The sequence below is a fragment of the Sander lucioperca genome, chromosome 11, assembly GCF_008315115.2.
Source record: "Sander lucioperca isolate FBNREF2018 chromosome 11, SLUC_FBN_1.2, whole genome shotgun sequence".
In the NCBI taxonomy this organism is placed as follows: Eukaryota; Metazoa; Chordata; class Actinopteri; order Perciformes; family Percidae; genus Sander; species Sander lucioperca.
The window spans coordinates 35,954,723-35,979,733 of record NC_050183.1 but is presented as its reverse complement, the minus strand read 5'-3'; the positions used below and the strand labels follow the sequence as shown (position 1 = coordinate 35,979,733).

At 42.6% G+C, this 25,011-nt stretch overlaps 1 protein-coding gene across 2 annotated transcripts; it reads left to right on the top strand.

The window, feature by feature from the left end:
• Positions 1-196: 196 nt before the first annotated feature.
• On the top strand, positions 197-24,220 carry si:ch211-129c21.1 (uncharacterized protein LOC563087 homolog). 2 transcript variants are annotated; one of them, XM_031318501.2, is made up of 15 exons: positions 197-317; positions 2,003-2,004; positions 11,492-11,999; positions 12,714-12,856; positions 14,147-14,209; positions 14,573-14,671; positions 19,676-19,775; positions 20,112-20,222; positions 20,385-20,536; positions 20,755-20,927; positions 21,183-21,339; positions 21,429-21,651; positions 22,459-22,574; positions 22,841-23,060; positions 23,151-24,220. In XM_031318501.2, exons 3-15 carry the CDS (start codon positions 11,891-11,893, stop codon positions 23,918-23,920), a joined length of 2,436 nt encoding a protein of 811 aa, XP_031174361.1. In that variant the 5' UTR covers positions 197-317; positions 2,003-2,004; positions 11,492-11,890; the 3' UTR covers positions 23,921-24,220. The 2 variants fall into 2 exon arrangements, with proteins under 2 accessions (XP_031174361.1, XP_031174362.1); XM_031318502.2 differs by lacking the exon at positions 2,003-2,004 and having other exon boundaries at positions 201-317.
• The last annotated feature ends 791 nt before the right edge of the window (positions 24,221-25,011 follow it).

The following is a 25,011-nucleotide window of genomic DNA, read 5'->3' as shown; positions in this document are numbered from 1 at the left end:
CGTGCGATTAATACCTTGGATGTGATTAATACACATCACAAAGAAAACAAACAAGTGCAAAAGTAGTTCAAATCAAAAGGAAACATTACTATTGTTTTGCGGTTACAGCTGATTGGCTGTTTTTTTTTTTTTTTTTTTTTTAAAGAAAGGTGTAATCAAACGTCACGTGACTCGGCGCTGCCTACCGCTGCGCTCCCTGTAGGAATTAGATGCGGAGTGAACGTTACAGGTGTAACACAGAGCGCCCAGCCGGGTCCGAGGCAGAAAAAAACAGCAGCAGTTTCAACGGTTTCTCATGTAGACCCTGAAAACTCCTGGTGAGTCTGATTCGGAAATATGACATGTGACTTATTAACTTGTTTGTGCGCAGTTAACCTCCCCAAAGGCTTATTGTTTTTTTTCCACGGAGCTCGGGCTGGTTGTGGGAATTGGTTTAGCAAACCTGTGAGGTTGAGAGGTGCACACACTGTAACTTCTCTGTCTTATCTAAGATTATAGGCTATATCTAATAATAGCAGCCGAAAGCTAGACTAAGCAGTAGTAGGATATGCGTTTAGGCAAACACTTCCCCACCGCAGACAGACAGGGAGAGACACTTGAAGGGTTGCTGCTGGCAAAGCTTTAGGGCAAGTGGCAAAGCAGCGGATAATGTGGTTAAATCCTGTGGGGAAAATGCTTGGAACCACAAGCCAAACTGTATTTATTAAACTTAAGTAGACTGCACAGATTGTCTCCATTAAAATCCAGTGACAAACCATTTAGTTTAAAATGTGCAAATCTCTTCAGTGAATAGTCCACAAAAAGAAACAGCTTGTGCATGTAGAAATGACCCAGGTTTGAATTTTGTGTATCATTTTGGAATAATTAGCTATAGAGCTACATTATTTATTCACCAACAGAACATCTAAACATACCTGTGTTTGCATTCTGTCTGCAGTGTGACTGAATCCAACTGAATAGCCTAGTATATATATGAGTTTAACATGATATTTTAGAGTGTGCAGTTTTACGGATGGTGAGAATTACAGCACATGATGCGTGCGTGTGGCTAAGCGGTCAGAGGATATACTAGTTGCTGTCAGTGCACTTGCTCAGCTGTCATACTGCAGCTCAGTGGGGTCACTGGGTGTCGAGGCAGGGCTGCACACTGCTACACCACACAATTCACTGGAACTCTGCGGTCTCTGAGCTAGACATGATGCCTGTTTCCTTTGTGTTTTACTGTAAGCTACACACACACACACACACACACACACACACACACACACACACACACACACACGTAATATTTGCAATGACTTCAAAAGTTAAAAGAAAGCTAAGTTGTTTCCCCTCGATATTACGTGTTAAACTGACTCCAAAACTCAGTGGATGTTCACTGAACTCCTTCTTCATGTGGGTTTAAATGTCAACCAGCAACAGTGGGAAAAAAAAACAAACAGTTGTGCGCCAGCTCCTGACAAGTGACAAAGTTTTTCACAGGTCTTCTACACAGGTAAAACACAGTGTGTTTAAATTGCAGCATCGCTGACGCACATGTTAAATAAAGGGTGTAACTGCTGTTGTTGAACACACACATGAAGGCTTCTCTTCAAGTAGCTCATAATCAGATGGACTCAGATGGTCACTAAAGTGACTTTTAGAGATTTGAAGTTTGGAGAACCACAGCAGGATTAAGCAGTTTAATGGCTGTTTATGGCACATGATAGGCTAACATGGCATTTTTAAGATTGTTTTTTTTTATATATATATATATATATATGCATATCTGGTGCTTCCATGGTTATGCTGCCATTTTCTACCAATATATATACCTGAATACAATTCATATACTGACTAGAGCTGAAATTATTTCAAATAGCCGAATACTGGTTCAAGCTAAAATAGCAAATGTTCCTTTGTGCTGCTTCTCCAATGTGAAGCTTTTCTCAGGTTTATATCATTGTAAAGTGAATATCTTTTGGTTTTAAACTGCTGCTCAGACAAAATGAGACATCTGAAGATGTCACCTTGGGCTTTAAGAAGTTCACTTTCTACTGTTTTCTGACATTTTATAGACCAAAAGATCAAGAACATAACCCCCATAATGAATACATATTGAAATGATGGTTAGTTTCAGCAGCCCTGGTATTGACTCTATGAAGTTGGATACAATGACAGTCATTAAATCAGTTCATTGGTTTTGATTTCAAATCCAAACTGAAGTGCTCACCACATTTAGTTTTCTTGGGTGTTCCCGTCTGTCAGTGAACTTGTCACACAACACAGGTAGAGCAGGCAGAGATGTTTGGGTGTTCATGTTTTCCTTTTGTGCCCCAGCTCCTGCTGAGACTTGCCTGGGTGTGTTTTTTTTCTGTGTGTATGTGTGTGTTCAAGCGTGCATTTACACTCAACCAGACTTGTCTCATTAATGACAAGTAATTTGTCAGAGCAGAGAGAAAACATCTCATTGAACAGGTTGTTGCATTTTTTCGCTTAGTTATTATCCATTAGCCTAACGATGCACGTGGTGGTAAAAGGCTTAAAAACTCTACACACACAGCATTTTTTTGAAGTATTGTTTTCAGCTAATTACAACTCTCCTGAACATTGCATGCAAACAAAAGGTGGCCCAGCACTGTCATTATGATAAAATAATGGTTTGTCTTAGCCGTCTGAGCTTGCAAAAATATAACCCGCTGCTGAACTGGGGTGTGTTTTCCAGTGAATGTTTCACAACACAGTCTGTGACACAACAAGGAGTGTCAAAGGTGAGCAGCCTCCCACAACCGGTTTCCTGATTAGGCCTGTGTGATGGAATAATGTATTACAGCACGCTCACCAGCCAGCCTGTCAGTGGGCCACTCAGACTACGTCTTGACTGGCACTAGGGCTGAACGATTAATCGTTTGCAAATCGAAATTGTGATTTTTAAAGAATGCGATTAGCTAATCGTGAAGACCGCAATAGTCTATATCAATGATATCAATATATATCATTCAACTTATGGGATTGCTCCGTTGCTGCCGGGAATTCCGCCGGATCACACTCTTTTCGGCCGGATGCCCGTTACGCTTTCTTTGTGTTGGAATTTTAAACTCTGGTCGATTTATGAGGACTTCGGTTAACTGCTCCTCAGATCTCTGCAGGGTAAATCCAATTTATAGTGAATGAGTGCTGTATGACTGCTGGCTGTCTCTATGTTAGTCCTATGTCAGCTGCCTAGGGACTGCAGATGAAAAGTAGTTATTTTTAATAATAATTTATTATTTTTACTAATCAAATAAACCAAAAAAAATAAAAAAATAGACAGCTAGCTAGACTATCTGTCCAATCTGAGTTTTATGTTGCACGACTAAAACAACTTTTGAACATACACATGTTCCACCAAAACAAGTTCCTTCCCGAGGCTATTTTGCTCTGTCCGGCGCTTAGCTGATGATTGTGATTGGTTTAAAGAAATGCCAATAAACCGGAGCATGTTTTTCTCCCATCCCAGAATGCTGTGTGGACTAGCCAGACCCTCCTCCACAGCGCTGTGGAAGAAGGTCTGGCAAAGCGACACTAAGACTGTGATTAATCGAATGTGAATATTTAGTTATATGTTTAGTGTAACATTTGGTTTAACATTTTTTAGTCCTCTTTTTATTGTTATATTTACTGTTTTTTCACAAGATAAATGCTGGAATAATGTTACATATCACAGATTGTTTACAGAAATGTCCAATTTTCAGTGGATTTTTCATTTATTTGTATTACTTTATTTAACATGATTGTAGAAGGTGGAATATGTAGATGCTGCTATTGAACTGAGGCATATCAGAAATTTCAGTTTACAGGAAAGTACTGATATTTTTTATATTGGAATTGTTTTTGTACTATAACTATAGCTTTTGTGATACATGTTCTGTGTTTGACCCCCCCAGCCCAAACAAGCACACAGGCTGGAAAACAGGCACACTGGCAACAAACCAGTCAGCCAGTGACTCAACCAGCATCAAACCTATAGACCAGTTACTCAGCCACTCAGGTAAATCAGTAGGGTGAGGATGTCTCACCCATACTGCACAGCATAGTGCAGTCATACAAATAAAGACGCACACACCAGAACCTGGTCCTATGCAGTCAGGGCTTACTCCAGCTGTTTGACTGTTCACATGACTTTTTGGATTTGGATTTGTTATGACTCACAGTGATGACAACAGTGTGCATGCCTGTGCACATTTCAGACACTGCTGTTTGGAGGTTGTAATTTGTACGCATCACGTAGTCGTAGTGAGAACCCATTGTAGAGAATTGTAGATATGTTGGAGGCTCCTGAACAGGCTATTAATATCCTCATGGTTCAAGTGGTTGGAGTGTTTGGAGATACTGCTGGAGGGCTTCTTGGACGTATTGTAATAGTTTATGTGCAGCCTTTGCAACCCACAGTTGTTTATAAGTGAAAACCCACCGCCACGGAGCTAACCTTTTCAGGATTCTGCTTGGCGTAAAGATGCATGTGGGAGATACATTTTCACATTAACATCTGGAGATGTAAAAAGAAACTATTTACGTCACACTCTTGTTGTTTGTTCTAGTTTTTGTAGAAGCTCATCTTCCCTGACGCTGACTTTGTGGTTGTTGTATTTACATGCAACCACTTAGACAATGTTTCATAATGTTCTTCACTGTATGCAGATACTGTTCTATTTTTCTCATAAACAATGCTATTCATAAATATTCCACTTCTTTTATAATGTGCCTGTCATGTCTAATGTGTAACGACAGCCCTACAGGTTTTGCTGGCTGTACAGGAATCAGCATTGATCAAAAAACAAAAGACAGAGCTGGATTTCACAACATACCCTTTTCCTCAGTGGAGAGCACACCTAACTTGATGATGGATTATTATTATTATTATTATTATTATTATGCTCACTAGTACTGAAAGAGAGAACAAATATGTTCTAAACTTCAATGGTTAATCATTGTGTGAAATATAATGTAAGGACCCTTTATACACAATCTGCTGAAATACACCAGCCTTCATTAATGATTTACTTGTATTAATAAAGGTGTGTGGTTAATAAAGGTTAGGGTCATAAGCCACTTTGTAAAATGCCATTGAGTCTGTAGTTATTAGTGCATTAACAAATAGATTTTGGCAATGATGTTGTGAGCCTTCCTCCATCAGGTAAGGGGTCAAAGGTCCATGGGATGGTCCTTTCTGATTAATTCAAAAGAACAAAAAAGGAGCAAAGGTGGAGGACATAGACACATACATATGGGATCATAATCTTACCATCCAAAAGTAACTTTTATCCATGCATTTATTTCATCCAATGCATTAGTATTGTTTATAGAGATAGACCGATTATCGGGCCGTTTTTTGGCAGTTTGCAGATTATCTGTATCAGCATTTTATTTACCTGATAACCGATAAAGTTAATGAATTAAGAAGTGTGCTACTTTGTCTCCGCTACAGCTCTGTGTCTGTCCCTCTGCTTCGGTTTCACTCACCACTGAGTCTGACTTAATGTCCTGTGTATTATGTACTGTGTATTATGTTGAAAGTTTATAATTCATTAAATAATTGCTTAAAGAATTTAAACAAAGTTTTGTGTTGGAGTTTGTAACATTCCAAAATCTTAATTTTGACTTAAAGATTTCCATTTTCACTGTAAATGCAAATCGGTTACAAATATCGATTATCGGGTTTAATAACTACTAATCGTCGGTATCGGTATCTGCCTTGAAAAGCCAGTATCGGTCCATCCCTCATTATTTATATGGAAATCATAAAGCTGCACTCGAATTTTTTTATGAGCAACAGATCAAATGTGCAAAGTGCAGGGTGTTCCTCATAGTGACGAACCAGAACACAGAGCTCGGCAACTTCCCTCAGCTCTATGGAAAGTTTTAGCTTCTTTTAGCTAGTTGTTTTGGTTTTCTGGCCCGCAAACTGCTCGCAGCAACCTTGTTGCTAGGCGGCCGCAGCGTGCAGCTTTTATTCGGTAAATACATTCTAATATTTATCAGACCATTTTTTAATAACTTTCGAATTCCTACTACCAGACTATACGAAATTAAATAAAAGTTTCTACACTAGATGCTTATCTGACAGTGCTATAGCTAAATTTAAGGAAGCTATTCCAACAGCACTTAACTCAATGTCATGCCTTAATATAACAGAGGACTGTTATGTTAACTCTAGTCCCTCCCAACTTGATAACTTTGTAGACGCTGCTACGGCCTGCCTACGGACTACTTTAGACTCGGTTGCTCCTCTCAAAAAGAAGATGATGAAGGAAAGGAAACTAGCACCTTGGTATAACTCCCAAACTCGCAAATTAAAACAAATCTCACGAAAACTTGAAAGTAAATGGCGTTCCACCAAACTGGAAGAATCTCGTGTGGATTGGCAAGATAGTCTAAAAAATTATAGGAGGGCCCTCAGAAATGCCAGATCAGACTATTACTCAACACTAATAGAAGAAAATAAGAACAACCCAAGGTTTCTTTTCAGCACTGTAGCCAGGCTGACAGATAGTCACAGCTCTATTGAGCCATCTATTCCTATAGCTCTGAGCAGTGATGACTTCATGACCTTTTTTAATGATAAAATTATAACAATTAGAGAAAAAATTCATCACCTTCTGCCCACAGCTTCCAACGACTCACCATTGGGCGCAGGAGGGCTAGAGAGAACGATAAGACCTGATACTTATTTAGACGGCTTTTATCCTTTAGACCTCCAACAATTAATGTTAAGGGTCTCTTCAGCTAAGCCAACTACCTGTCTCTTAGACCCCATTCCAACGAAGCTACTTAAAGAAGCACTACCCGTGGTCAACACCACATTACTAGATACGATCAATATGTCCTTATTAACGGGTCACGTACCGCAGTCTTTTAAAGTAGCTGTGATAAAACCTATTCTGAAAAAACCCACCCTCGACCCTGAGGTCTTAGCCAACTATAGACCTATATCTAACCTCCCGTTTCTCTCCAAAATCCTTGAGAAGGTAGTCGCTAATCAATTGTGTGACTTTCTGCATAGAAATAGTCTATTTGAAGACTTTCAGTCAGGATTTAGAATGCATCATAGCACAGAGACGGCACTGGTGAAAATCACTAACGACCTTCTAACTGCTGCTGACAAAGGACTTGTCTCCATACTTGTCTTATTAGATCTTAGTGCTGCATTCGACACTGTTGACCATACCATCCTCTTACAGAGACTGGAACATTTAGTTGGTATTAAAGGAATCGCACTAAGCTGGTTTAAGTCCTATTTTTCTGAGCGATCCCAATTTGTTAATATTAACGATAAACCATCCAAATACGCTAAAGTTAGCCATGGCGTTCCTCAAGGCTCAGTGCTTGGACCAATTCTATTCTCTTTATATATGCTTCCTCTAGGCAATATTATTAGGAAACACTCAATTAACTTTCACTGTTACGCAGACGACACCCAATTATATCTGTTAATCAAGCCAGACGAAAGCGGTCAGTTAGCTAAACTTCAAGCGTGCATTAAAGATATAAAATCCTGGATGACCCACAATTTTCTGATGTTAAACTCAAACAAACGGAAGTTATTGTGCTGGGACCCAAGCACCACCGAACTTCATTATCTAAATATATAGCTACCCTAGATGGTATTGCCCTGGCCTCCAGCACTACTGTCAGAAATCTAGGAGTCATTTTTGACCAGGATCTATCCTTTAAACGCCCACTTAAAACAAACCTCAAGAACAGCCTTTTTCCATCTTCGTAACATTGCCAAAATCAGGAACATCCTGTCTCAAAACGATGCTGAAAAACTAGTCCATGCATTCGTAACTTCCCGGCTGGACTACTGTAATTCTTTACTATCAGGCTGCTCAAATAAGTCCCTCAAGACCCTCCAGCTGATCCATAATGCTGCAGCACGTGTTCTGACAAGAACTAACAAAAGAGATCACATTTCTCCTGTATTAGCTTCTCTGCATTGGCTTCCTGTAAAATCCAGGATTGAATTTAAAATCCTTCTCCTGACCTACAAAGCACTAAATGGTCAAGCACCATCATACATAGAAGAGCTTTTAGTACCTTATTGTCCCACTAGAGCACTGCGCTCCCAGAACTCAGAGCTACTTGTGGTTCCTAGAGTCTCTAAAAGTAGAATGGGAGCCAGAGCCTTCAGCTACCAGGCCCCTCTCCTGTGGAACCAGCTCCCAACTTGGGTTCGGGGGGCTGACACCGTCGCCACATTTAAGAATAAACTGAAAACCATCATCTTTGATAAAGCTTATAGTTAGGGAGTGAGGAGTTGCAGCATAGTAGAGTAGAGTAGAGGGAGGCAGGAAGTACAAGCCCGTTCCGGCAGGGGAGAGTACGAGCCCGGTCCAGGGCCCCTCTCTTTAGCCTGCCTCTCTTAGTTATACTATTATAACTCTAGACTGCTGTGGGAAGCTCCTTCCAAGGACACAATGAGCCGCTCCCTCTTCTCTCTTTTCACTTGTCTCCTTTTGTGTGCATCTTAGTCCCAGAAATGCCTGTTACTAACCTAGCTCTGGGGAGTTTTCTCCCCGGAGTCCCTTTGTTTCTTCTTCACCCAGAACATCGCCTTGGAATTGGGTGGCACCTACACCGGGGTCCTGGGTGCAGCTGACACTATGGACTTACTACACCCTGCTACGCTCTGCGTTTCCCCGCAGTGTCCGACTGCGTCCTGCTGCGTCCAACCGCGTCCACCCAGGCTGCTGTGCCACACTACACCCCGTAACGCCCTGCTGTGCCCTACTATGACATGAACTACTATGACTACCATTGTGATCACTGCTTCACTATCTTTATTATGACTATTATTGCCACCATTCACCACTCCCCCAACTGGTGCCGTCAGACACCGCCTACCAAGAGTCTGGGTCTGTCCGAGGTTTCTTCCTAACAAAAAAAGGGAGTTTTTCCTTGCCACTGTCGCTATAGCTACTGCTAATGCTTGCTCTTGAGGCAACCACTGTAATAGTTGGGGCTTCGTAAAGTACAGAGTTTGGTCTAGACCTACTCTATCTGTAAAGTGTCTCGAGATATCTCTTGTTATGATTTGATACTATAAATAAAATTGAATTGAATTGAATTAATAAAGCTACTTTAAGCCTCCTGTCCAGCACCAAATGACTGACAGACAGTCAAAGTTGGCAAAGCTGGTGAAGAAAGTGGAGCATTTAGTAGAGCTGCAGAATATGAGGAAAATATGCAATGTTGTTGAATATGTCAATAACTATTTTATTTGCAATAGATAGAGTTCTTTAGTTTTGCATAGTACCTGTGCTTGTGCCATGACATCTCTTCTGTATCAAAAATATGACAGCTAGATGGCTGATGTGCTATTTGTTTTAGGCACCAGTTTCGTCTGCGCTCATCTTGTCACACTTTTCTCCTTCAACAATGCAGTGTAGTGCTGCAGCACTAGTTTAATAAACCTCAGTCGCATACATGCAGATTCTGACCAATTAGACAACAAAGTAGTGCCTACAGACAGAATGTAACTTAATACGTTGCTACTATATTTTTTTCTATTTTCACGATGTGTTTATCGCGCAAGTTGAGATGTCAATGACGATGAAAAACCTATATATTGTGCAGCCTTAGCATTTAGCAGCTAAAGAGACAGTAGTAGAGTAAAGTAAATATTTGACTTATGTTTGTCAGGTGGCCAAACACACAACTCTAAATGAATGGTACTGTTGCTCAGTGTCTGCTGGATGTGTCAGTAGGTTGCTAAAATGGTCACCATTCGCCAATACATTTACAGTGTAAGGTGATAGATAATATATCAAGTGTTGTGTTTCATTCAACATGTTAAATTGCTTGAAAGAGGTTAAGATTTTTTAATGTTAGAAATCTCATACTAAAAAAAGACTAGAAAAGAAAAAGCAGCTGTGTGCCACTGGTGACTGATAACGTGTGTAAAAACCTCAGCTGTGCATCCCTCAAACACACACACACACACACACACACACACACACACACACACACACACACACACTGGCCACACGTCCACATGTCAGTGTGTGAGTGTGACCATGGATAAACCAAGGAGAAAAACGGGGACAACTGCTGCACGCTTTTATTGTTATAGCCATACCTGTCTGTCTGCACTGTTTGGAAGTATCTGTCAAATGCTGTGAAAAACAACCTGCAGTCAATTCATTCAGCTGTAGTGCTCAACCTACAGCCCCCCACCCCCCACCCTCACAGCCTGAGGGGGAAAGTATGCAAGACATCAGCGCTCTGACAACAGATGAGCAGTCCTATACATGCAGCAGCTCGTCCCGCTGTGTCAAGTAACAACAAGGTGGGAGCATGGCAGTTTGTTGCGAAATGCACATTAAAAACTGAGGTTGTTCAGAGGCACAAGGGAGCGGGTGCCTGGCTGTCTCTCGAGGAAATTTGGATCCTGTCATTTTTGCTTTCTGTCAACAGGCGAGGACTCTGTGGTGTGTGTCTCAAAGGATCTGTGCGTCTCTGTGAAATCTGCTGTATTTTCTTCTCTGCGAGCTAAAAAAATCTAAACAACACTTGCAAAGCAGCTGTGTGGTGCGGCTGCTTTTTGAGCAGTGTGCACCAAAAAAGATAAGAGTATAGTTTTTACATTGCGAGTCTGCTCTTAAGTATGCTTTGTGTGTTATTCTGAGAAAAAGTGCCTTGATGAATTTTGAATGAGGCTGCGCTGCTCAGTTAGTCAAAACAGAAAGAAACTCGCCAAAGAAGTGGTAGGTCTCAATTCAGCTTGAATCCCAGGGTAGGGATGGAGCACTAAAGCAATGAATTGTTGTGATCTGCATGCATGCCCAAACCTGAACTGATCCCCTCTGCCGCGTGAACCCAGCTGAGCCCAGAGGAAGCAGGTTCTTATCAGGGAGGAGGACAGGAAGAGACAGAGAGTGAAGGAGGAAGAGAGAGTGGGGGTTGGTGGGCAGCATGGCAGCATTTCACTTGACATCAGTTTCCTCTGTGAAGTTTACAGTTATGGCTTTTCATAGTTCTGTAAGCCTCTGATACAGAATTGGGTGAACTCTGGAGTTTTAAGGACATACAACAGACAGGAAGAGTCTAATTAAAGCTGATTTAAGTTGCATTATGGGAATTGTAGGATCCAGTGTTGTTGGCCTCCTACAATGCACTGAAAGTCAGGATATTTTGGTCGATTTTGACCGTTCTGGGTTTTAATCTGCTTAGTGCAACGCTAATTTGCTGAAGTGGCCCTTTTAGGAGGAAGCTTATGGTCAGTTCTCTGGTGAAAGGTCTGAATGATCATCTGATGTCTATCTTTCACTCCTGCTTGCTGTCAATTGACTGCATAGATTTTCATTTTGATAATTATATGAGGTCATTTTTAAAAGTTATTATATCATCCACTTTGCCGATCTTTTAATGTATACATCATTTCAAGTTTTAGCATTAAAGTCAGTCTTTTCATATCATGGGTATGTTAATGTTAATAATTTAATGCATAGATGTTTTCATATCTTTCCTACAGGTGTCCATTAAGATGATCTCCTCCAGTATTCCTCACCAGTAGCTGGGCAGCATGGCTTCTGCTCCTCCTTCCAGAGAGGACACCAGTAGCTCATTAGCACTGCGCTGGAGGCTAACACCGACATAGATACACCACCCGCAGGACACCGACTTCAAACTGAACTGAAATCAGGCTGAGCTGCACCCCCCCACAGACCTGGTTAAACATACTTATGAACTGCCTTCAGAGGATGACTTGTGCCAGAGTGGCACATGTCCAGGACAGTGACATCACCACAGTGTAACAGCGGCAACATCTGGACTGAGACCTTGGACCATGTTCTGTCTCTGATCGGTTGCTTTGGTGGCAGAGCTGGACTGTGCAGCTCTTCCACACTTAGACAAACCTGGACTCTGAGCCATGTCTTTTCTCTCAGCCCTGAGCATCGTCTGTGGATTGATGCTTCATGTTTCGTTTAGTGCACTCGACACTCACTACTGTGTCCCACGAAAGACTGTCCCCTACCAGAGTAAGTCACACATTCTCAATGCTTCCCCACTAATATATCATGGGATACTCGTATGTGTTGGTACAGTGTTTCTGGAATATTTACTCCTCGGTTCGACCAATAAATACCAGAATTTGTGTCAGTTTAAAAATGCATTTTAATATTTTAACCACTGTATGTGAACAAGCAGTGAAACTTTAACTTTAGTTTATGTGCTGGCTGGGACAAGCTTATAACCAGTGGTGTAGTCTAATGTATTGTAGTGGGTATACTGTACTATATACAGTATATACACACACGTATTGGCCTATATATATGGGCCAGAATCTGCCTTTGGGGAAAAGGGGGGTATGGGTGTCCTCCCCCAGGGAAGTTTGAGCCTCAACGACTTCATTTTCTGCATTTGGATACACTTTTATGCACCAATTTACGTTGGAAATACCATTATTTAGCCTATGCGAAGAAAAAGAACACGGATGACAATTCAAAATATATCAAGAATATAATGGAAAGTATGTTGTTGCGTGTCATTGGGCATTTTTAAGTGGGTATATGGAAATCCTGGAGCTTTCTTAGTGGGTATACTGCGTATACCTGCCTTTCACATAGACTACACCACTGCTTATTACATTTCAATGAGTTTGCATTTTGTTTTTGCTGTTGGAGCATTTTGCCAACTGCAGAGAGTCACAGCAGCTAAAATCTAGTAAGTAATGCAGATGCTTATCTTTTTAGACAAGCTGAAGTTGTTCAAAGAAGAGGGGATCTTCAACTACTCCACTATGCTAATGAGAGACGACTTGGGTGTGCTGCTGCTGGGGGCCAGAGAGGCCATATATGCTCTGGACATCGACAACGTCTCGGTCAAAAAGGCTGCGGTAAGAACATGTGAAAGATCTGTTTACAGAGCGTGAAGGTCTGCCACTCTGTTCTCATCAACCAGCTGTGTTCTGTTTTGAAGCTGTTGTAAAATAACACATAAACACACATGCCTGCAGAACAGTTACATATTAACATGCCAATCCTCTTTTGCTGGATTAAATTGCTATTCATTAACTTTTAATTATTGCAGATTAAAAATTGAAGATTTATTGAGCATTAATGATATGTTATGACCGGTGGTTGAGGCATTTCATCAAATAACCAGTAAGCCACTCAAGGCCGGAATTGTCTTTCCTTATCATGGATTATATCAGATGTTCCTATATGTTTTTGGTTTCTTGGTTTATCATTTCTTAAAGGTCTCATGGCATGAACATTTCACTTTATGAGGTTTTTTAACATTAATATGAGTTCCGCTAGCCTGCCTATGGTCTCCTAGTGGATAGAAATGGCGATAGGTGTAAACCGAGCCCTGGGTATCCTGCTCTGCCTTTGAGAAAATGAAAGCTCAGATGGGCCAATCTGGAAACTTCCCTTTATGTCGTCATAAGGGGAAAGGTTACCTCCCCTTTTTCTGCTTTGCCCGCACAGAGAATTTGGCCCACCCATGAGAAAGAGAGAGACATTTGGCTTGCAAACGAGCGAAGCATGGCAGTTGGTCAAGGCCACACCCCCACCCTCCACCTTGCACAAGAAATAAAGCAAAAATTGAAGAAAGTTAGAAAAAAACTAATTGTGCAACAGAAGTTAAAAAGAAATTACATTCTTGTACCTTTTTAATCAGTTCATGACCCCTCAGACTTATCTTGGTCACAAGCACATTTCACTAACATTTCATATATCAGTTCATGCCTCCAGTGATTATATTCTTTCTCTGCCCTCTTTCACTATTTTCAGAGAGTGTATTTTGGCTGAAGATTGCTTACAGAAATGCATTAGATTGCATAATGAACTGCCCTCACATCAGCAGCCAGTTCAACACTGTTTTCTGTTTTCTGTTTGCACATTTGCATGAGGAATTTGAATGAATAATGGTCTTGTTGAACTTTAGAGACAGTGGTCTGTTGATTTAAAATTGTAGTTAGACAGCTAACAGTCACAAGTGAAGAGGGACAGGTGTCCCAGCCCGCAGGTAGTCCCTGACTGAACTGACTGGTCTTGACGCTGGATAAACAATGAGATGTGTTAGGTAGGGTAAACGGGCTACAGCTTCACTGCCGTGCTGTGGGTTGCGACACCATTCCTATGTGCTTTGACAAGACACTTTCCCTCTGTTGTTGATGCAGGTGTATTGGCGAGTTACCGAGGAGAAGCAGAGGGAGTGCACGTACAAAGGAAAACATGCTGAGGTTTGTGTGATGTCTTTCCAAACAGAGCTTGCATACGCTAACTTTTACTTCTTAAAGGATTGCTAAAAGCAGTTTACTTCCCCATGCAGTTTATATCTGTGCATTGGTAAATCATTTATATGGGAGTCTTTTTCCTTTTTAAGTCTTTACACATAACTTTCTTTGAAGTGCTTTGCTTACAGCTTTATACTGAATGTCCAAATAAAGGCACAAGTAGAAAATGTACACAGCCTTGACCTTTCGGTCACCAGCTCAACCCCAGCAGCCGGTGCAGTCAGTGTATGTGTGAGGCATGTTTGTGTTTTTGCGGCTGAACTAACAAAGCTCTGACCTTGGCATTCTCTCTGCTGGATCTTGTTGCAGGTGGAATGCCGTAACTACATTCGAACCCTGCACAAAGTGAATGACACCACAATGTTTGTGTGTGGCACAAATGCGTTTAGCCCCTCCTGCGATTATATGGTGAGTAAACTGTAGAATATGGAGTTGGCTTAGAGGATTTTGTTTCTGTATGCAGGATCTCTGTTGATTAGCTGAGTCATTCTAATCATTTGCAGTCCCTTTTTCTTTACTTTGATTATAAACTCCTCATTGGCTTGAATGCTCCCATTTAAAGGGATAGTTCAGATCTTTTGAAGTGGGGTTGTATGAGATAGATGGATAGATGAATAGATCGATGGATAGATAGATTTTTATTGATACCAAAAATGGGAAATTACAGTGTTACAGCAGCAACATATCAGACACACAGCACACATACAGAATATACAAGAAATAATAGGATAGAATATACATGAAAGAATAAATAGGATAGAATACAAGAACAGCTATTCAAAAAAATGAAGATAAAAAAAAAGTACAAACTGGAGAATGTACAACATATATACAAGTTAGGAATAAAAATGTACAACTACTTAAATAGTATTAATAAAGATGTAAGTAAACCTGTGCAAATTGCAGTTATGATGTCTAGTGATGTATATGAGTCGTATCTAACACTCAGTGATGAAGTGTTAAGCTGTATTGCCTGTGGTAGGAATGATTTCTTGTAGCGGTCAGTGCGACATCGAAGCTGTCGGAGCCTCTTAGAGAAGGTGCTCCTCTGTTGGACCAGTGTGGGGTGGAGAGGGTGGTCGGGGTTATCCATGATGGATAACACTTTCTTCAGTGACCTCCTCACCACCACAGCTTCAAATGTCTCCTGTTTGCAGCCAATAACGGAGCCAACCTTCCTGATCAGTTTGTTCAGTCTGTTTGTGTCGCTGGCTCCGATGCTGCTGCCCAAGCAGATGGCGGAGGTGAACAGAGAGCGCTGGCCACAACAGACTGGTAGAACATCTCTCCAACATTCTGCTGCACACGTTGAAGGATCTCAGCTTCCTCAGGAAATAGAGTCTGCTCATCCCCTTCTTGTGAACAGCAGTGCTGTTGATTTTCCAGTTCAGCCTGTTGTCGATGTTGATACTTCTGTACTCCTCAACCATGTCCACATCTCCACCCAGAATGCAAAGGGCGGAGCGACCTCTAGCTCACCCAGTTAGAGCATGCGCCCCATGTAGGCTGAGTCCTTTGCAGCGGCCTGGGTTCGAATCCGACCTGCGGCCCTTTGCTGCGTGTCATCCCCCATCTGTCTCCCACCTTTCCTGTCTATCCACTGTCACTTGGAAATAAAAGTAAAAAAGCCCCCACCCCAAAAAATAAGCTTTAAGAATGCAAAGGGGCTGCAGAGCCGTTCCCTTCCTGCCTGCTGAAGTCAATCACCATCTCTCTGGTCTTATTCACGTTCAGCAGCAGGTGATTCTTACCAGTCCACTCCACAAAGTTGTCCACCAGCGCTCTGTACTACTCCTCCTGTCCATCCCTTATACACCCTGCAGAGTCATCAGAAAACTTCTGTAGGTGACGTGACTCTGAGTTGTACTGAAATTCTGTGGTGTATAAGGTGAACAGAATAGGAGACAACACAGTCCCCTGTGGAGCCCCTGTACCACTCAACACCACATCAGACAGAACACGGTCCAGACGGACAAACTGTGGGCTGCCTGTCAGGTAGTCAGTGATCCAGGAGACTGTGGACGCACCGACACCCATCAGCTGCAGCTTCTCACCTGGTAGCAGTGGCTGGACGATGTTGAATGCACTGGAGAAATCAAAAAATGTGATTCTCACAGTGCCGCCACCGCCATCCAGGTCCAAATGAGCTCGCTGCAGAAGAAGGATGACAGCGTCGTCCACTCCCAGACGAGGCTGGTAGGCAAACTGTAGAGGGTCCAGAGAAGATCTCACCAGCGGCCTCAGGTAGGCCAAGACCAGCCTCTCTAGGACCTTCATCACATGGGATGTGAGAGCCACTGGGCGGTAGGCCTTGAGGCCAGATGGAGTTGACTTCTTGGAGACCAGGACAAGGCAGGACGTCTTCCACAGCAGCGGCACCCTCTGCAGGCTCAGGCTCAGGTTGAAGAGATGCTGGGGAACAGCAGAGAGCTGGCTGGCGCAGGTCTTCAGAACCCTTGGGCTGATGTCGTCCAGGCCGGCAGCCTTGCGCTGGTGAAGCCTCTCCAGTTGTCTCCTCACCTGGCCAGGTGTGATTGAAAAGCAGGGGGGGTGTGTGTGTGCTTGAAGTGTCTGGGGGGGGAGAGGAAATGTGCTGTAGTGGTGGGGGCAGTGGGCAGACCACAGGGGAGTGAGAGGGGAGGTGTAGGAGCAAGAGAGGGAGGGGGGGAGGCAGTGAAAGGGTGTGGGGGGTTGGTGGAGTGGTAGAGGAGGCAGGGGATACCTGTGAACTAAACCTGATAGAGAAAAGACACACCAGCCCGATAATCGGCCGTTGGACCGTCTGGCGAGGTTGGTGACTCAAGTCTGTTCAGTGTCTCCCGTGCTGTCGGCCGTCCGAGGAGCCGTCGGCCTTCATTTTGGCCGACCCAACATGTTCAGTCGGAGACAGGGCAGTCGGGACTCACCCGGAAATGGGGAGCAGATGAGCCTCTCAAAATCTGACGAAAATCTTTTAAACTGACCTTTGTCAGTCTGAAATGAAGACAGATTCAGAAACTGCACGGCCTATTTCTCGCTTAAAATGTTTTCAGAAACAAGTTTCGGTGAACTATTTTAGTACAATATGAGATCGTATTCTGAACAAGCTGCCATGACAATCTGGCTGTGAATTTCCGGAGAAAAAAGAACCACGTCCAATCAGCTGCCGGTTTTCATTTTCTGGTAAATAATCAAACTGTTAATGGAAACAATACAGAGCAGCGCCGCCTGCTGCTATGGAGACGTATTACGTTTCGCGCACGCGCAGAGCGTACGCTCAAGTCGGCGTCGCCTCACTGTGTTCTGAGGCATTTTTTGGACCTCGGGGACCCGACTGATCAGTCCGACTGGCTTTTCTGCTGATGGTCGGCCCGTCTGGTTGGTGTGTCAGGGCCCTTAAAGTAACAGTTCAGCTTGTTTGCTCTCTCACGGCTGCCTGGTGTTTGTCTTCTTCTACCCCCACACCCGGTGATCTCTTTCATCCCCGTCCACACCTCCCTGATATAGTTCTGTTGCAGTCTGGCCTCCAACTTCCTCCCAGTCTGGCTCTGCCCTCCTACGTACTTCCGCTCAATTTTCATTTTCCTTCAGTACTCCGTCTGGATTTGCGGTATATTATTGGGTTTTTACCGGTCCAATCAGCGAACAGAGGGAGTGGCTGAGAACGATGACGTTGAGGTTGTGCGCTAGTTTTGAGTTGTAGTTCCGTAATGGCGGCGGAGAAAGATGCGGTCCGTTGTGGCAACGCTGCTGAATATCCAGAAGTTAAAACCCGAGCAAGAACAGTCTTTGTTGGTGGTCATGATGTTGTGGCCCTCCTCCCCACGGGCTTCGGGAAAAGTTTGATTTTCTAGCTCGCTCCGTTAGTGGTGAAGGAGTTGGCTAGGCGAATGCTAGCGATGCTAACAGTGAAGTTCCACCTGGCCGTGCGACGCTTCTGTTGCGCCGCACTCCACTTCCTATGGGTGACGTCAAGCGACTTTAACGCACCCGCAAAGCATCCCAGGAAGGCACCGCTGCATTTGAAAAAATGCTGCGCGTCAAAAAAGCTGGCTGATGCCCATCTTTATGCAAATGAATCCGTTGAACGTGACACGACTATCCAGTAGAAGTAGACGAAAATCTTTCAAACTAACCTTTGTTGATCTGAAATGAAGACAGATTCAGCAACTGTATGACCTATTTCTCGCTTAAAATGTTTCGGTGAACTATTTTCGTAAAATATGAGATTGTATTCTCAACGAGCCGCCATGACAGTCGTTTGAAATTCTCAAGCAGCCAGACCCACGTGACACGTTCGTCCAATCAGCTGCCGGTCAAGGGCGTGAAGCATCAACCATGGATGTATGAAATGATGTTGCCAAAGTGGATCTCAGTGATTTTCTAAAACAGCTCATCACTGTATTGTTTTTAGCAAACATTTCTCGTACAGGGTAAATAGTGCATTTGTTGGGGACTATTTTATACACATATAATTGGTGCTTTAGTGAGTATTTACAGCTGCAGGACAGTGTATGTAGGATTGACTCAAAATAAACTACATTGGCCCATGTTCAACGCAATAAAGGAACATGTCAGCCAATTCAACAGTGTGGCTCATTGATGCATTTTGGGCAACAGTGGAGGCCTGTGGCATACAGGAATAAGCTATATCATAAATTATTTTTCATGGAATTAGTTTACAAAAAGACAAATATAGAACATCACCTGACAGCCAAACAGCAATCATTGTAATTGCAGGTAATATACAAAGGCCTTAAGATACAGTTCCTTTAATGACAACTGTGCTTGTTCTGAAAAACTCCAATTGCATCAAATTAAGAAAACTCCCCTTCTCTGTCTTGTAATACAGAGTCAACACATTTTCTCAGCAAGAGGCCATGGTTTACATTTCCTTCTTCTAATGTGCGTCTTGCTTGCGATTAAAGCGGAAAATTGTTGTTTGCTTATTTATTGTCTTTGTTGAGTTTGATTGTTCAACAACATCCAGCTTATAAATGCAGTGTATTTTACTCAAATCTCAGAGGGCTGAGTGTTCTGAACGCATCACCAAGGAGAATGAAATGGTTTCTATGTGCAGAACCACAACACAACAACCTAACTTTTATATAAAAAATAACATGGTATATGTTTACTTTAAGGGATGGTCTATGTCAAAAATTATTTAGCAAGATATCATTTGAACAAGAATATAAAAAAATTGCTGTGTTGAAGGTTGGAGATCAATTTAAAAACTTGTATTGTCTTTTATATACTTGGGAAAATGGTGAGTCATAATGTAAATATATGCAAGTTGGACTTAATTGGCTAAAACATGCAAACCACTGGTGAAGTCCCAATACTGTTCATCAATAAAATTGCAGCGTTTATCTTTATTTTTCCTCAACCTGTTTTTTTCTTTCCTCTCTCTTTCTCTGCCTTTGTTTCCGACAGACGTTTGTTAATGGACAGCTGAGGCTGGAGGGAAAGCAGGAGGAGGGAAAGGGGAAGTGTCCTTTTGATCCCTTCCAGAGATACTCCTCCCTCATGGTTGGTGAGTGTCTGAGTCAGATTTGCTGCCAATGGGAACAAAGCACAGAATGCGGCTGAGCGTTCAAAGTGCACCAACAGTACAACAAAGAGCAACGTATGATAACTGTGTGCAAATTTTACGAGGCCACAAGACCTGAGCACCGAATACAGTTACAAATGTCACCCAATATCTCCGACTCCGCTAGTGCTACCTGCTCACTCAAAATATGTACTAATTAGTGAGAACAAGCCAGTTGGCTGTGTCCATTAGTGCACATATAAATTAGATATTGTTCTAGCTTAATATGAATAATGGATTTCCAGGAATTTTTCCTCACCTCTTGTTCCTGTCTAACAGGAAATGACCTGTATTCTGCTACATCCATCAACTTCTTGGGCTCTGAGCCGGTGGTTCTGCGCAGCTCAGACTTGGCTCTCCGCACTGCATTTAAGAGCTCCTGGCTCAGTGGTGAGTTCCTCCTCTGCAAAAAAAAACAAAACTGCCCATTTAAAGTTTTATATAAAGATGTGCATACTTACTGTATGTGTAATGCTTTAATGTAACTGAGGCAGGAAGTTTTTTTTCTCTGCATCTGTCCTAAGCATTTATTTCATTTTTGTGTGATTTCAGAGCCAAACTTTGTCTACATGGACTTTGTGGGTGAGAGTTTTGGTAGTCCGGATGGTGATGATGATAAGGTGTACATGTTCTTCAGTGAGAATGCCATGGAGTACGACTTCTACAGCAAAGTTGCAGTGTCTCGAGTGGCCCGTGTCTGCAAGGTATAATTAAGTACTGAATAAAAACTTGCAGTCTCTGCAAGACCTTTGGCATTTTCAGAGACTTTAAGAGAGAGTAGGTTTAATAACATTGCTGTTTGAAAATGTGCAAACTTTGTGTTTGGCCTCACGCTGCCTGTCTGACACTGGTCTGGTTGTTGTGGTTGAGAGGAATGTCTGCAGAACTGCACGTGACCGAGCGCCTCTGTCTCTGTGTTTAGGGGGATATGGGCGGCCAACGGACACTGCAGAGGAAATGGACGTCGTTCCTGAAAGCTCGTCTGGATTGTTCCCTCCCTGAACCCAGCCTGCCCCCCATTGTCCAGGATGTCTTCCTGCTGAAGGACGAGGACTGGAGGAAGAGCGTCTTCTACGCTGTCTTCACTCCGCAGTCGTAAGAACTTACAATCAAATCCTGTAGTTTTATGGCTTAGGGCGGGTGTTGATGTGCATCAATGTTGGAAGTAAGCTAATGAAAAAGGTGTCTATATTCACACAATTATTGGTCAGAATACATTTGTCATTTGTCTGATACAATATGTAAATATAAGGCATTTAGAAGTTAATATTTTTTATTTGACAGTTGACATTTATAAAGTACTCTCCACAAACATTTTGCTTGAATAACTGTTTGATTTGATGTTTCCAGGAGCTTGTCCCAGGTCTCTGCAGTATGTGCATATAGTGTGTCGGCCATTCGAGATATTTTTAATGAGGGCAAGTTTAAGACACCCGTCGCTGTGGAGACATCTCACGTCAAGTGGGTGATGTACACTGGAGAGGTGCCAGTCCCCAGACCAGGAGCGGTGAGTCTAAAGACAGAAATGCTTCTGGATATTGAAGCATACAAGCAAATCTGAAAAACCCAATTCTGAATTGATGCTTTGTATTTCAGTGCATCAATAGCGTGGCACGTCAAATGGGGATGAATCGCTCTCTGGACCTTCCAGACAAAACCCTCCAGTTCATTAGGGACCGGCCCCTTATGGACGAGGCTGTTCGCCCGCTGACAGGAGGGCCACTTCTGCTCAAGAGGGGAGCTTTGCTGACTCGGATTGTCGTAGACAATGTGTTGGCACTGGACAGACAAAGATATGCTGTCATGTTCATTAGCACAGGTAAACTATGGGATGGGATCTGTAACAAAATAGGTGTAATTTTACAAAGATGAACGTAGACCTGATCTGATGTTGGGGCTATTATAAGCTTCTTTCTCAGCTTAGTTTTCTGTATGATTGTTCTGGTTAAACTTAAAGCCCCTGAAAACTTGGTTTTTAAATCTTAAATTCTCTATAATGTAAAATGTTGGGTTAAAGCCAACTGTTTAAAACTTACAAATTTAACTTATTTGTTAAATTAGGACCGTGTAGTTTGTTCCAATTTGCAGACTACAGGTTGTCGGTGCAGTGCTGACAACCTGTAGTTTTATGGCTTAGGGCGGATGTTGATGTGCATCAATGTAGGAAGTAAGCTAATGAAAAAGGTGTCTATATTCACACAATTATTGGTCAGAATACATTTGTCATTTGTCTGATACAATATGTTAATATAAGGCATTTAGAAGTTAATATTTGCTGACAACCCCACCGTTATCTTGTTTTTATTCAAATTCTGATTGCACATCACCTTTTTCCACCTGAGCTCCACCTACTTCAAACCAGTCTTAAAAGCCAGGGCAAAAACATGAAATACATGTGAAAAACACAAAACTGTTCAGACTAGGACAGAAAATAGTTTTTTTCACGTAGGAACCCATTGGTTATAGTAAGAATCAGATGATGAAAATGTAGTTTTGGGACCTTTTTAATGGGAAGCTTTTAAAGCCACCACAACATTTGTTTAATCAGTATCTTTTTTAGACACACACTTTGTGTAATGTGCTTATTATGTGGGTATTATATGGTCCTTTTTTTGTCTTCTGATAGAAAACGGTTTCGTTCAGAAGGCTGTCAACTACGCTGGAGAGATGTTCATCATTGAGGAAATTCAGCTGTATGAAAACCCAGTTCCTATTAGCATCTTGCGCCTCTCATCCAGCAAGGTGACTCTTACCAGGTTCAATACAGTGGCAATACGGTTTGTTAGCTCATCATTATCATAGATTATGTTAATTTACTGATGCTTTTTCTCGGCAAATATTGTACAATGAGCTTTATTTTGAATTTATATCTCAATTTAAATATGTTGTCACTATATTGCTTCTGACAGGCAGTAGAGAGGCTTCAGTGGTAATAAAGATGAAATGCTGTGTGTGTCTGTGTGTGTGTGTGTGTGTGTCTGTGTGTGTCTGCGTGTGTGTAAACATAGGGCCAACTGTATGCAGGATCAGAGTTTGGTGCTATCCAGATGCCCGTCAGTAACTGCAGCCGCTACGACACCTGTGTGGACTGCATCCTGGCCAGGGATCCTTACTGTGCCTGGGACTTCAACACCCAGCAGTGCTCCTCAGTCTACAGCTTATCACCCCCCTCAAATAATGCAGTACAGAGTCTGAAGGAGGGAAACGTCTCACAATGTCCCCAGCCAGGTACATTTACAACAAACAGCTTCCCAGCCCAGTCTTATTCATTAGTGTGCAGGGAGACCAACCTTATGTGTGTCTGTGGTTTTTATTTAGATCCAGTAGCAGCTGTGGACTTTACCCTAGTTCCAGAAAACAATATCCAGCTGCCTTGCCAGCTCCACTCTAACTTGGCGCAGGTCCTGTGGCGATTCTCTGACCAAACACTTCACTCCAACAACAAATACTACATCTACAGCGGGGGCCTCCTCATCCTGAGTGCCTCTGAATCAGACGCTGGCCTGTACACCTGTGACTCAGTAGAGCTGATCAACGGCAGAGCATACAACCGGACTGTGGCGGTTTATCAATTACAGCTCTACTCTGGCGCAGGAGCGGGGGACCACACTACTCCTGGCAATCAGGTGACAAATTCCTCAAACTCTATTCACAGTCTGACTACAGCTGCACCAGGGCTAGCATCTCTGCCAAACCTGGTCAGCAAGGACCCGTTGTCCCCTGAAAGCCAAAGCAACACTAGCAGGGTAACTCGTTTAGAGGTGGCGGTGGCTCTGCTGTCGCTGCTTTGTCTCTCCCTGATGGGGGTCTTATTTTGGGTCTGGAGTCAGGGACGTTGGGGATGCTTCAAGTTTGCGCAGCGCCCCAGTGAAAGCGAGCGGAAAAGGAAGTCAGCCGAATACATGCACATCCCGAACAGAACTTCAGAGATTAAGCTCCTGGGGCCTGAGTCTGGAAGACCTTGCAGTGCCAATAATAATCACTCTGCTGTTAACTTCAAAGGGAACGGGGAGCACCACTTCACACCTATGGCCAACATTTCAAGTCTGGACGGGCTGGGATACATAAATGATGAGTCAGAGATTTGACTCTGCTGAGGTATAGAATTCAGCCAAAGGCCGACAACAGTGCACTAATTATCTTCCTATAGATGTGCTGCTGTAGAAAAGGTCTTCACATTATAAATTCTTTTGATTGGCGTCATGTTTCTCCTTGCCAATTTCTTCCACTGTCTATCATTTCTGTTCTCTGACTGAGCAGCTGATGATGAGACTTAATCAGGATTTCTGTTGGAATTTCACTCCAGGAAACAGTTGAAAAGTCATTTTTTATATACTGTATGTATTTTTTGTACAATGATAAATTGTGAATACACACTGTGTAATATATTGTGTACAGGTAAGAGCTTTTCTTTTCAACTACTATTTATTATGAACAAAGTTTTTATTTCAGCAATCATAATACCTTGTAAATAAGATCTTGTAAATAGTGTCAGCAACAATGAACACGTAGCAAACACTTTTACCTCTAATTTACAGGCAGATTTAATTTTATGGACTGTTTTATTCAAGACGACATTCATCAGCCAGAGAGCATACTGTCCGGTCTTTGGCTGTGGGGTTAATGATGGTTCGGCCGGATGTCCACCACCTTCCGCTTTCTTTGTGTTGGAATTCTAAACTCCGGTGGATTTATGAGGACTATGGTTAACTGCTCCTCAGATCTCTGCAGGGTAAATTGAGACAACTAGCTAGACTATCTGTCCAATCTGAGTTTTCTGTTGCACGACTAAAACAACTTTTGAACGTAAACACGTTCCACCAAAACAAGTTCCTTCCCGAGGCTATTTTGGAGCGGCACCGTGGCTCTGTCCGGTGCTTAGCACCGCCCAAGACGTTTGTGATTGGTGTAAAGAAATGCCAATAAACTAGAGCACGTTTTTCCTCCCATCCCAGAATGCTGTGTGGACTAGCCAGAGCCTCCTCCACTGGGCTGTGGAGGAAGGTCTGACAAAGCGAGACTAATGATTGATCAATAGCCTATTGCTTATTTCTGAGTTGCTGTTAAAAAATGGACTACACATTTACCTCTGCATTTAAGCATTCAAGGTGATATAGAGTGAACTCCATACCTCTATCTTCCATAACAAAAACATGAGATTATTTCACTCCAGTAAATG